Source organism: Pogoniulus pusillus, chromosome 29 (genome assembly GCF_015220805.1).
Source record: "Pogoniulus pusillus isolate bPogPus1 chromosome 29, bPogPus1.pri, whole genome shotgun sequence".
NCBI lineage: Eukaryota > Metazoa > Chordata > Aves > Piciformes > Lybiidae > Pogoniulus > Pogoniulus pusillus.
The window spans coordinates 9179987-9193906 of record NC_087292.1 but is presented as its reverse complement, the minus strand read 5'-3'; the positions used below and the strand labels follow the sequence as shown (position 1 = coordinate 9193906).

The window sequence follows — 13920 nt, the reverse complement described above, 5'->3', positions numbered from 1 at the left end:
TTCTCCACTTGCTCTGGGATATCCTTTGGCAGGGCTCGATGCCCTCTGCCCCCCCAGGTTGTTTGTGATCCCTCCTCTGCACTAAGTTGCTCCCTCTGATCGTCCTCAGTCCCTCATCTCTCCCTTTTCCAGCTGTGCTTTAGTCTGTGTCTCCCCACCTGAAGCTCCTTCCCCAGCTCTCTCCTCTGCATTTCCCAGTGCAATTGTAACAGGTGATGCTGGGGTGACCAGTTAGTGCCACAGCGAGGGGTTTGGGTGGTGAAAGATAATTAACTGTTAATGAATTCAGCTTCTTCTTAGTGTTTCTAAAAAGAAATCCTGTGGTCCCGACTGTACTTCAGCTGATGCTAATCGAGGGTCTAGCCACACATCCCAGCTAGCTCAGGGTGACTGGGGGACGGTGAGTGGTGCAGAACAGGGGGTCGCTCGGTCCCGGGGCAGCATCTTGCTTAGCAAACCTCCTTGCTTCAAAGCGGCTTCGAGGGCTGTGACAGGGCAAACCCCGGCCGAGCCCAGGTGTCAACATTAACTTTTTGAGTGCTTCTCAGCCAGCCGCTGCCATGAGTGCTCGGGATTCGGGTGGGTAGTCTCTGCGTAAAGCAGCTCGAGGGTGCTGCTGGCAACAGGCATCGCTGAGGGCACACCGAAGGGGTCCTGGCATCAGTCGTTGCGGGGCCAAGGAGAAAGGGGCTTCCCTGGGAGTCGGTGGAGAGTGTAAAGGGGGTGCTGACTGCCAGAGCTCCGGGGCAGCCCCGGGCAAGGGCGCAGGGTTACCTGGACGGGGCTCCTCTGGCCTTCGGGGGTCCGGTGGAAGTCAGTTGTATAACGGGCTCGCGGAGCTGGGGTAGGTATTTCCGCCTTGACACGTCCAAAAATGACAAAGGCTAGGAAAGAGAGGTGCACTGAGTTTCCCTGGCCTGCCTGCAGTTGCTAGCCTGCAGGACAACAAACTCGAGAAGCAGAAAGTTTGATTGTGATACCTCCTTCGAGTCGATTTTGAGAGTCAGGGAGTGAAAAATGGAAATGTGGTGCGGGTGCCAGCCAGCCCTCCGTGCAGCTCCGGGCCAAGTCCCTCTGCAGTGACTCACTCCCCGCTGCTGCCCGGGGCTCCAGCTGACCCCGGCAGCCACCCCGGCCCAAAACGTGCACCGCGGCGACCGGTGGGGTTACACACAGCCACCGATGCACCGCGGAGCTGCCATGGTCCCCGGGGAAGCGTTTTGTGTATGCGAACCCTTCATCTCTTCCGAAAAAAAAAAATGCATTCGAGTCCGGTTGCACGGAGGTACCGAGCCCAGCACTGTGTCAAGAGGCAGATGTTCGTTAACATACCAGTGAAAACTATACCTTGTAAGACAGCATCGAGTTAATGACATCCTTGTCTTTATTTTCCTGTTTTCTTTTGTTTTATTTTCCTGTTTATACATAGTACTAGTAAACACACGGGGGTTGTCTTGGTTTCGCAGGCTCCTCTGGCTATTTCAATTCTTGCTAAGCTCCACGTGTATCAGTGGAAATCCATGGGGTAGCTCCTCTCCTAAATGGATCTAAAAATAGAGCGAGGTCTGTGGGATGCCACTAAACAAATTAACCCATTCCTTTTTCTTTTTGTCTTCTGTCTGAGGACTCGAGTCAGTGGGTAATTACAAACCCAGACTCATGCCAGTAACAAGATGGGTATTAATAGGGTGCCGGCGAATTTAAAAGACGTAAATATGAACTGGGGACCTCGGTTTTCTGAATGATTTATTCTAAGGTAAAAGCAGCAGCAGTCTGAGCTTGTCTCTGCTGGGAAGAAGGAAAACTTCTGCACAGAAGCCACGTTGCTTTGAAAGGCTTTGCAGTTCCTGTAAGTTTTGTTTAAAAAGCACACACTGGGATTTTTAACATCATCCATATTTCTTTCTTTCTCGCTCTCTAACTTTCTGCTCAACAATTAAGTGCTTGTGCTGCAGACTGAGAAAGCCGCAGAGCTGCCTTGGCCCGGAGCTGCGAGACGTCATGGATTCCTGAGTGTGAAGTTTGCAGGAAAGCCCTCAGTTTGGGAGATGGAGGCGATCCAGGGGTTTCCATGGCACTGGGATAAACAGGAGGAAACAGTGAGGGAATCCCGTTATTTTACAGCATTCAAAGACTATAAACACTCGGAGCAGGGAAGGAAGTGGCCTTTCCCTCTCTAGTAACCCTCATCTCAGAGCAGAGAACTGACTTCACTTCAGGAACAAGCTCAGCCCAGTTCGGATCCCTCTTTGCACCTCCAAACACTTACGGAGGAGGAGAGCAGAAGGGGTTCCTTCTGTGCGGGCGGCACTGGTTGACCATGGTTTAAAGAAGATTTTTTTTTCTTCTTCACTTTTTAAACTATTTTTCTGCTCTTGATTTTTTTAAATTTTTTTTTTTAAAGTTTTTTTTTTTTTTTTTTTTAATTACTGATGCAGAGAGAAACTGCCTGCAGGCTGGTACATTACCACCACATCATGAGGTCTATGGATCAAGGTAGGGTTCCACTCCTGCGCTGTGTGTGTGTGCTCCGTGTGTGCCCTCCTGTGCGCTTCCCTTACACAGGGTCTCTGCAGGTCACCCCACCACCCCACTCCGGGCCGGGCGATTGATCCTGTCGGCTTTAGCTGGCCAAAGGCAACTCGGCTGGGATGGCAGGAGGGTTTCAGGGCGAGAAGGTCCCTCGGGAAAGGGACTGGGCTGGATTTGGGCTTTGTTTGAAGCGCTTCGCGAAGCCGATACAAATCTGTCTGGAGAAACCTCCTTTAAACTTCAGCCAGAGGGACTCTTCTCTTCCAAACCATCACCCCAGGAGTCTCGCTGACTAACCTCCCGGCCATTAACTCTTCCGCCGCCCGCCCAGGTCGGGGGCTCGGGCCGTCGCAGCCGGCTTCTCCTGGGCCGGCGGTGTTGGGCTGGATGCGGCCAGTCCACGGCCATACTGCCCTCGGGGATGCCCGCGGCTCTCGTCGAGGCCGGTACCCCACGGGGCGAGCCGTGCGGCAGGGCTTCGGTGTGCGCGTGTGTGTGTTTAGCGTCGATTCCCTCCTGCCGCCGTGCGCTAGTGCTGGTGGAGGCAAGAGTTAAGCGCGGCGAGAGGAGGAGTCTACCGCGCTGTCAGCGCTCCGTGCGCGGCCACTGCGCGCCGCCCGCCCGCTCCGACCCGAATCACCATTCCCCTCCTCTGTCGAGAGCTCCCCTCTATCGCCCCGACCCTATCGAGCCGCGGGGGCGGCTGTCTAGGAGGGGCCGCGGGCATCCTCGGTCCTCCCTCAGCGCGGCGAGGCTGGGCCTCAGGGGAGGGCGCGGCGCCGGGAGCGGTCCCGCGTGGGGACGCGGTGGGGGCTGTACAGCGCCGGTACGGGGCCGGAGGAAAGGGCATGCCTCTGGGCGATGTTAGCGGATAGAGAGGGGGTCTCCAGGCACCGTCGTGCCTGGGGCTCCCCGTGCCGGTGTGGCCAGCAGTGGCGGATCCAGGTGGAGAATACTCTGCACAAAGAATCTCCTCGCGGTCCGCACCTCTCAGACCAGCGGGCCCGGCTGCTCCCCCCGAGCCCTGCAGCCCCCTGCTCGGGCGGCCTGCTGGCCCGCACGGGGTGCTCGGCGGGCGGAAGCGCAGGTGAGCCGCAGTTTTTACAGGGCTACCAGTCCGGGGAGCGACGTGCAGAGGGTGCAGGCGGTGGAGAAGACAAGCGCTTTTCCAGTTGCTCGCTCTGTTTCAGATCTCCCCGCCTTCCGGCTGGCCAGCGCCGAGCGACGCCCGCCGCGCTCCCGGCGCTGGCACCGCCGCCCGGCCGCTGAGTCACGGCTGCCCCCGGTGCTCCCGGGGCCGATGGAGGGGCTGTGCGGACTGTGGCGGGGACGCAGCGTGTATCTCAGGGCTTCGTTTGCAGGGCCCTTAGCAGCGGCTATTTGTTTTCTCCCGCCGAAGCAGGCTCCCGTGGCACCTGCCAAAACACACTCATCAAGGCGTACACCCAACGGCGATCATCCGAGAGCTCCGATTCTCGGACAGGCCAATGGAAAGACTCTGGGTGGCTTTATACCGCCTTAGGATCAGGCCATTGCCTTGTCTTTTGTATTCTCGGTTTTCTCCAGACAAAACTCCCTCTTTTCTAAGTGCTTCAGCTGCTCTTAGTCACTTTCAGAATACCTCAGAGAAATTATTTTGCTGCAGAGAGAACAGGAAAGGGAAACAGAGGAGACTTCTTACTCTTCTTACTGCTGGCAAGGTCCCACTCTCACCTGCCCTATTAGGATAGCAAGTGATCAAAGCGCAAGGCAGCAGCACCTAGCACAGCTCCTTCCATTGCTGTGCAGCTCTGCTTTCCCCAGAGCAGCTGTTCCCCAGAGCATTGCAGTCACAGACTAAGGCAAAAGGTACTGATTTCTTCTTTCCCAGATCAAATATTTGAGGTGACAGCAGTCAGATGATCAGTGCAGTGAACTGCGTGACAAAGCCTAGAGATGCTTCAGAAAGAATATGCTCCTGGGTACTAAAATGTTCCTCCCTTGATGTAAAACGCTTGCTCCTGCCAGTAGCAATAGGGGTGATGGAAGCAGACTCTAGCACTGACTTGCCTTCGTGTCACAAGTTTAGTCCCAACCCTTTCACAAAGACCGAGCTGCATAAAACTGCTAGAGGTTAATAGCACATGGGATCAGTCTCTGGTTTTGGGAGGATTTCTGCACCTACAACAAAGTGCAAGCAACTCATTAATGAAGGGTGTGTAAATGATGATGTGTTAATAGCTTTAGGCCCTAGCCTCCTTTTATGCTTACAGTGTGGGGAATGAAGATTTTGCACAGCCTAACACCCTGACAGAAGAAAGATGCTTGAGTAGCTGTGCTCCCTGTACTTCTGCAAGTGTCAGCAAGACACTTGCCATGGCAGAAGCTTTTAGGTGGCCACGAGTCCCTGTATCATCTTCTTGTCCCACATCTGTTAGTATTCTGTCATGCAAGATAGTACCTTTCTGTTTATAAGCCTGTCCTGTGGGACATGGTTGCAACAGCTAATAGCCAGCACGTTATATAGGGCAGAAATCACATTCACAGATAGGACACTGACATAATTGGAGCACTCTTTTATAATGTTCCAATAGATATTCTAACTGAAATATTTAATCATTCATTTATTTTTTAATAGCCAAGGATAATAATACCCCAGAACTTATTTTCCACTACTGACTTGGTCTATGTTTTAAAACTATGATATGTGCATTCCTTTGGTTTGCACAACAGACTTCAGAACTTAATGGGAATGTGGAGATACAAGCAATATTTCCATTGTCCTTTCTTGCCAAACCACTTTAAGTCTGAAATTGGGGGTAATATTTCTGACTCAAACTGACCCCAAAATTGAATAGTAGCATCTGTGCATGTGCCCCTCAGAGGAAGTATCAGAATATTTCTTCTTTCTCTTTCTTTCTTTTTTCCTCTGTAATAGCACTCCCCACACTCCAGACCAAGCAACAGTCACTCACAGTCTGAGCTCATTTTAAAGAGCTTGGATTAAGTCCATGTGCAAGTTTTAGTTGCCTGTTAAATTTCTAATGCCTGCCACATACACCACTAGAACACTTAGATTTTTAAGACAGCATCGACTCATATTTTCTTTGGGTTTTAGCTGCTAAAGAGATGCTCAGCATTTTAAATCCACTTTTCTCAACTTCTTTTTCTTCTAAAAAAAGATCAAAGTGAGGATATTACAGGATTACAGATGAAATAACCTGTGAGTCACTATAATCAACACAGTGACCATATTTCTGCAAAGACTCTCTAAAATGTTCTTTAGCCTGGTGACTTGCATTAATTAAGTTGTTGGTAGAGGGAATGCAACAGGAGCATGGAAGTAGAAACAGAAAGTGATAAGTTACATTTGCAGTAAATTTTAACACCGAGAAATAGGTTAAGCACTTTTAAAAACACACTTTGTATTATACTAGAAACAACTTTTTCTTAGCTTTGTTTTTGGATTCCTCATCTCCTAGTACCTAGGTAGTCCAGTATTCACATATTTTTAAAGTTTATTAAAGCAAAGCCCTGCCAAAGGCAAGCACTGATCCAACTATGTGGAAAAGGAGTCCTTCCATTCTCCAGTTCCCTGAAATGGCAGCACAATGTATTTCCAGTTCTGTTCTGTGTAGAGCCTGCTGCAAGTATACGTGGCTGCAATTTTTGTTAATGCTGCCAAGAACAGATTTTGCCTAAGTTCTTGAAACACCTTTAAGGCTCATGGAAAAAAAAAAAAAGAAAAGAAAAGAAAAAACCCCAAAACAGAGAGAGAGAAAGAGTTAATGCTGACTCCCAGATCTCTAATGCGGGGGCTGTGAGCCTGAGCGGAGCTCTGACCAGTGGCTGAGGGTTGTGGCCATGTTGGCCTTTTGACAGCAGTAAGAGGAGAAATAAATAGAGGATCCTTGTATAAAGGATGTGTTATTGATATGAAAAAAAAAAAGAGATTTAGAGAAACAAATTAGTATTTCCAGTCTTTGGACACTCTATTCCAGGCCTAACGGAAAACAAGCATTGGGAAGTATTTGTCGTGTTGTCTGGGTTTCTCCTTTGATTTGGAGTGGTTGGGTGCTTTTTCTGAGTGTATGTATTGAGCTGAAGAGTCCACAGTCTAGTTAAAGTCTAGCAGTTTCCCTTCTTTTTCTTCATCACTAATTATTAATGACAGACTGTGAACATATTGTGCAGTTAAAGCAGCTAAAATTGAAACAATTTATAATCTTTTCTTCTCATTGTTGGCTTGAGAATGTGCCCTCATCCCTTGGAGTGCTCTAAAAATTAAAGCTGTCACTTGAGCTGAATTCTGCAGCTGCTTGTACCTAGTGATGGTTTTGTGCATCTCTGATATTTAGGACAGATCTGTGTTTTGTGGATTTGCACCAGTTCTGCTCGAAATAACACACTGGTAGCTTCCAACACAGCCCAGAGTATAGCATTTTAACTCACACCTCTGTGCACTCAAAGGCTGTGGAAACTATTATTCTTATACATTATGCCAGATCATATGGGACCAATGTCCTCATGTGCCCTGTGAGCCATAGAATGAATAGGGGGGAATCCAGTTGATTGTGTGCCTGGCGGCTACTGCTCTTTGACATCTGTCGAGTTGTCTGCTGGGCAGAATGGTTGAATCCTATAAGCTGAGCTAATTCCTGCATTTCTCTAACACTTTTCTCATTGCTGTCTTGTCACCCTAATTCCTCGCCAGTGTCAGAATTTATGTATTAGCGATGGAACTATTTTGGATGACATGGTCATCTTGGAAAGCAAAAGGTACATTTTCCATTTGTAAAGTATTACTAATTGTAGGAGTATAAGTTTGAGACTCTGTATGCTTACTGGCTTGCAGGCAAACTAGGAAATATAGGATGAAGAGTCAGATAGAGATTTAGCAGAAATTGGGGTAATTTCCCCATTCATTCCTGCCAATCACCTACATCTTACTTAAAAAGGCCAATGTTATTGTTCACATCTTTTCTCTTTGTGGCTAATACAAATGATGCTATCCAGTCGTGCTCCATGTGTTGTGAGCTGCAAGGATGACAGCTGTCTTTAGTGCTAAGCCAAGATCAGCAAGTATATTTGGTTTTCCTAATGAATTTTAAATAGAAGGGCCAATGATAAAAGGCTCCAGCAACCGGTGAGCATCATTTTAGAACAGATATATACACAGGCCAATTTAATATACGTTTTCCTCACGTTTAAACAATTTGGAATGAATCAAGCCCTAAGGCAGAGCAGCATGTTTCCCAAGGGGCTGGCAGCCTCCCTTCCCCACACACGTTCCTGAGGGTAGGAGCTCAACTCTATCTGCAGCTTTCTGGGGTGGCCTCATTTCGTAATGCCAGTAGCCAAGACCACTAATCATCAGCTGCACAGGCTTCCCTGTCTGTGCCCAGCAGCAGCAGGGCCCTGTCTCTGGCCAAACCAGACACTACGAAACTACAGCAAGCAAGAGCTTCATGCAGTATCAGGAATTGCTGCAGCAGATGAGGTAGACTTGAACTGCGGTCTCCAGCTCAACCACAAAGCGAGTACTGGATCCTATTCAAAGTAGGCTCCAGCAGTCCCTTCACCAAGCAAGGAGCCACACTGGATCACAGGAAGCAGCAGCATGTTGCACAAGAGAGACAGACACAGCCTATGACCTATTCATGCTGCTTACACAGGGGTGTGCACATTCTCCCAGCACTGTGTGCTGTCTGTATGGAAAGCCAGCAAAGCACCATACCTGGTTGTTTTGGCAGCATGTGCAAGAGAAAGTTCAAATAGTTTGGTATGAGGAAGCTATTGTGTTACTGTGCATATCATGCATCAATGAGAGAAAATATTGTCCTTTTAATCTCTGCTGAGTTATGGCATTGATTGCAGTGAAATCACTCACTAATCTAGTGGCTGTGTATATGGCACAATGGTTTTTTCTCTCCGTTTAAACTGCACTTCAGGGGGAAAGGCATAGAGTGAATGTATCAGTAGGGCTCCCTGTATTTCCAGCCCTCTGTCTCCTTCTGCAAACACCTCAGTACAAACCCTGGCACATCCCACCTCTGGGATCATCTACCCTTTCTGAAAGTCAGGTTTCCCTATCCATTGGCACCTTCCAGTAACAGATTAATGCCATAAAAGCCTAATTCCAATCTGGTTGCTCTCCACCTGCCTTTGTGCATCCACAATATAAGTCTTTGGAGTTCCCCACTTCCCGTTCATGCCTGAAAGTGCTATGCAACACTTCTGCTCACCAATAGGTGCCTCCAGTGTCTCCCAGTAGGTGTTGTGGGATGACTGGCCAGTACAGACTGTGTTGCTGGGGATTCTTCAGAAGCTCAATGTAGGAACCGAGTTCAAAGCATAGGAGGAGTCCAAGCTCTTGCACTCTGGACTGGCAAAGGATGGAGCAAAAAGGTGTGATGAAAAGATGATTTGTCATTACTCTGCTGACCATATTAATGATAAGGGTGACGGGGATAAGTGTAAATGTAGAGACTCTGCTCTATGTGTTCTATAAAACAGACTTTGTGACCTTAGACAAATAGCTCAGGGTCAGACTTGCAATTTAGTTAATGCTGCTGTGCTAACAGGGCTTAGCAAAACCAAGTTGAAGTAAACATCAAAGTACTTTTTAAATTATCTTGGTCCCTCTGCCTTTGCCTCCTCTCTCTGTCTATACAGACCAAGCATTTCTCAGGCTCACAGACATGCTTACACTAATGAAGGGGCCCATACAAATGAGGTAAGCAAGGGAGAGGTCTTCTGACCACAGATGCTCTAAATACACAAATTTAGCATCTCCAGTTACCCACAAGTGAAGTCATTCCTGGCTGTAGCAGACATTAGAGGCTGAAGTCTGTAGGGGGGCAGAGACCAGCACCTTGTGAAGGGCCTGGTGAAGATGTTGATGAATAGAGTCAATGTAGTGAAGGTGTCTGAGGGTACCTGGGGAAGCTGGCAGCATTGACAATGTGGTCAGCAGGGGATGCAGCAAAACCCCATTCTGGGAAACACGAAACAAGGCAGGGGGAGAACACAGGCCTTGTGTATGATGGACTTGATGTTTCTAAAGGTGCACCAGTTAAGAGAGGTCAGCCTCTGGTTGCAGAATGAGATGACCCCAGAAACCTGTTTGCTGGGAGGCAAGAACAGGTGGTCCCGTTGGACCCATGAAGCCTGGAGAAGGCAAGGCCAGCACCTGGGCTGCTAGAGTCTGAAAACCTCAACAGAAAAAGGCTTGACTGCTGGGAGGAAGAGGCTGTATGCAAGACAGCAAGTCATGCTCAGCCTCTAATAAGCGGGCAGAGACAGATCACTGACATGGGACCGAACGGGGTTTCTGGAGGCTTCCATCCCTCTCAGCCCTGCGGTTCTCTTGTCCGTTCCACTTCCTCTTCTCTGCTCTCCCATCATGACCCCTGCAGGCACCCCCTCTCCCCCCGGCCTGCAGGTCTGGTGCTGCCCGGGCTGCGCTCCTCCCCCCCGGGGGCGGCCCCGGCGGCAGGTGGCAGCTCGGGAGCAGGAAGCTGCCACTGCTGGTCGCACCAGTCGCCCTCGTGTGCTACTGCCGGGGCTCGCTGTCCGCATCGCCGCCGTCGGGCGTAGCCTTCTCAGCGACCCCCCCCCCGGGCATCTTTTGGCTTGTTTTCTTTATTTTTATCTATTTTTTTTCTCCCCTCGAACTCCTCTCCACTTGTACTTGGAAGGATACTGACGGGTGTCGCGGCGGCTCTCGCACTTGGGGCTCTGTTCGGCAGCCGAACAGCCCCGGGCGAACCTCCCCTCCCGTCCTGTCCCACCACTTACAGGCTGGCTCTGGCTAAGATGAGCGCCGCCGCCCAGGCTCCGGAGCCCGACCGGCAGGAGGGGGGGCCCGGGCATGGCCCCGGCCCGGCCCCGGAGGGCAGCCCGCAGGAGGAGTTTGACTTCTCCATCCTCTTCGACTACGACTACCTGAAGCCGATCGAAGGTTGGTGGGGAGCCGCCGCAGCAGGAGCCGGGGCAGCGCCCCGACGAGGCGGCGGGGCCGCCGCTGCAGGACCGGGCGCTGCCAGCGCCCTCGGAGGATGAAAGAGACCCGGGATGCTGCCGGGCCTTTCGCTGGGTCTGCCGCAGGGCCTGTGCCCCGCTGTGCCTGCCCGCACCTGTCCCGGCTGCAGATGCCGTGTGTGCTGTTGACGGGCTGTGTCCAGGGCTGCGCCTCTCGGGTTTGCGCTGCTGAGGTGGCCAGCAGGGCTTGCGAGCCGGCACTGTCACTGGTGGCAAATGGTTTGGTCCCCTTCTTATGATGAAGCATCCGAAAGCGGCCGTGGGACGTTGCTGGTACCTACACAGTTGTGCACAGGGGTATTGGAGTGATGCTCTGCAGAGTGAGGCAGAAAAGCTCAGCTTGGTTGGTCTCCTTTTGGCCATTGTCATGGTGGCAGAGGGTGTTCTGGAAACTGAGAAAGGCAGTTTGAGCACCAGGTCTAGGACTACCAAGGAGTTAGTTATCTGAGAAGAGTCTGACCATCCTGCTTGGATGGCAAGGTGTTGGCAAAGCCGCTTTCCAGTTTGGATCCAAACACCATAACCTGAAGTTAACCGTGATAATAGTTCTGCTTTTCTGAGTTTATGCAAGTCTATGATACTAAAAGCACCATGGCAAGTCTTCCTGACTTTCTAAATGATAATTCAATCAATGGGCAATACTAAATCTCAGTATTTCCTATTCCATACAATACAGATTTGTATAAACCAGACCAAGCCAGAAAAGACAGAACTCAGAGGAAAGAATTGCTGGGATGTTGTTTCTAAAATACACGTTTTGATTCTTTGCAGCTGAGAAAGGGCATTTCTTTAGGGCATTTGAAGAATGAGATGTTGTGTTCTGAGGGGACAGTGCAGCAGAAGGAGACCCATTAGGCCTGAATCATCATATCATTAGTAAAACGGAGAGTTGTTACTGAGTTTTGGGGTTTGTTTACTTGTTTAAACATACAGATGTGCACCAGCAGCAAAAATGAGTGAGGATGGTTAATATCAACTGTACAAAGCTTGATTTTCATCCCAGGTTTAACATAGTTAAAATAAAGCCAGGATGGGAAAGAGGTCAGTGATTTTAATGCAAATACACTGAGTCTCAGTGAAAGCTTCAGATGCTGGGTGTTTTTCATATCTTTATGGTAGAGAGTGAAGCCTTAAGTGAGAAGTTCCACTGAATATAGTAGTATGTAGGTGGGGGTTAGAAAGTTTAGTCTTCAAACCACATAAATGCAGAGCAGTGTATGCTTGTAGTGGAAGTAACTTCCTTCTTGAGCTTGCTTTCTCCACATTTGAATGACTGGAAAACATAATTAGTAGTAATTTTTGTTTGTTCCAAAGATGGGAATAATTAGCATTAAAATACCCAAGAAAAGATCACAACCATACACACTAGCATTGTAATCTGGAGAACATTCTCTCTTGCTTTGAAAAGGCACCAGCTAGGGTCTGTAAGCAATCCTGTATACATCCGTGACCTTTAATGTACAAAAGATTAAAGCATGTTTACAGGGAAACAGAAAATGTTCAAATTTTGAGAAAGGACTTTAATCCACATGTCGTGACAAATGATGCTTGGTGTCATGTGCAGTTCTGGCCTCAGCTGAACTGCAGTTGGGAAAACAAGTCCTTTTCAGGGGAGGATCCAGAACAGAACCAAGACCATAGCGGTGCCTGTGAATCCCAGCCCTTCAGTCTGGTTCCTACATTCAAACCTTGTTTGAAAGAAGCTCTGGTTTCCTTAGTGTCTGGCCTGCTCCACCCATCGCTCATGACAAGTCCTGTAATAACAGATCTCTGTAAACATGCTAAAAATTGCTTTTAATTGTTTTTTTAAGGGAGAAAATGTAAATCTGGGACTCTCAAATGGATTGGGATGAAAGTTGATTTCTGATGAGCAGTTTTTTGCAAGGCTGGGTTTTGACAGCATCCATCTGAGCATGTGTTTTAAAAGTAGGATCTATATCACAACTTCTTGCCATGGAAATGCCAGAAATACCCTTTTCTGAAAGCAGCTGGCATTTAGTAGTGCTTAAATATGCCTGAGACAACAGGAACATGGATTGCCATAAAAGTAACAGGGAAAATGAGGGTAAATAAAAATCCTGTGGTCAGCAATGTTAGATAGTCCTCTCTAGGACAACCATTTCCAAAAGCAGGGGTGCTGTACAAAGTGCCATTTTCCATGTGCCTTTTACCCTTCCCTGACAGGTTTTAACAAGCTACCCCCTTCTTAGCATTTGCAAACCAGAAACACCTGCTGTCAGCAAGCTGAACTCAGAGGTGGGCCCAGGTGAAAAGGCTTTGGGAGGTTGGGCAAAGGGCGTATTCAATTGAAGTGGTTTCACCTGGGCATTGAACATGTTTTCTGTCTCCTCTTAAATCCTTAGATGCATCCCCCTGAGAGATATTTGTGGAGGTATTGCCAGTGGTATGCCAAGTTTTAGGTTATTTCAACCTTGAAAGGTGTTGAATGTCCTTTCTCACTGAACACTGACAGGAAGTCAGGGATCATTTAACTAGTTCCTACTAAACAGAACTCTCAGATGAGTAAGTTCTGATGACTGCTTTATGTATTATTCGATAATACTTGGTTTTGGCTGCCGTGAGAGACAAAATACCAAAGGGCCAGACAACCACATTGCACTTCGTGTACTTCTGTCCTGTGTTCACTGAGTGATGAGGTTGTCTTCCGAGAGCTGATCCTCTGAGGGGTGTTTTGAAACTTCAAACGAACCCCATCTTTAAATAAGACTCTGGTCAAAAATCCTTCCCTAAGACAAGAGGCAAGAATGCAGATTGGAAAGAACATTTTCTGGTAGGCTCAAGCCCTTTGTAGCTCAGCAGAGTTGGACATTGCATCTGGTGATAGGGATCTGAAAGGTCTGCGTATGTATAATATAGAGAGGGGAAGCAGGAAGCATCTATAAATATTGATGTTCCTCTAACTGCTTGCTTGTGTGTAGACAGGCTCCCAGAGACATTGCCATGTCTTGTAGGTGTCAAGCCCTGTATAACTTGCATTGTTCCTTCTCTTTTCTCCTCAATACAAAGCTATTAAAAGAAAATCTGCTAGCAGCTGAGTGCCAGTGGCTGGCCCAGTAACAGAGCCAGCAGTGTTGGGTGGCAGCCCTGCAGCGAGCAGACAAACATGCACATGTAACGGAGGAGACCAGCTTTCACTCAGGAAATCAGCTTTCACTTTGAGCTTCCCAGCAGCTCGTAGAGATAACAGACTCGGCTGTTCAATCATGCAAAAAAAGGCAAATGATAATAAGCAAATTAATAATAATTTAAAAATTAGTGTTTTACTTATGCAAATAAGGAGCTGCACTGAAATCCCGGGAGCTGCACGGATATGAGGTCAAATGTGACCTTCTCCCCCTGCCCTCC

At 48.7% G+C, this 13920-nt stretch overlaps 1 protein-coding gene across 12 annotated transcripts in view; it reads left to right on the top strand.

Annotated features, from left to right (window-relative positions):
* Positions 1-10288: 10288 nt before the first annotated feature.
* Positions 10289-13920, top strand: part of NFATC2 (nuclear factor of activated T cells 2) — a 93990-nt gene continuing 90358 nt past the window's right edge. For 9 of the 12 annotated variants that reach the window (XM_064167399.1, XM_064167393.1, XM_064167403.1 and 6 more), the window contains exon 1: positions 10289-10474. In XM_064167399.1, the coding sequence (XP_064023469.1) occupies positions 10330-10474 (145 nt within the window). In that variant the 5' untranslated portion in view covers positions 10289-10329. The remainder of the gene's footprint in view (positions 10475-13920) is intronic. The other 3 variants (XM_064167397.1, XM_064167398.1, XM_064167396.1) reach the window with 1 other exon arrangement.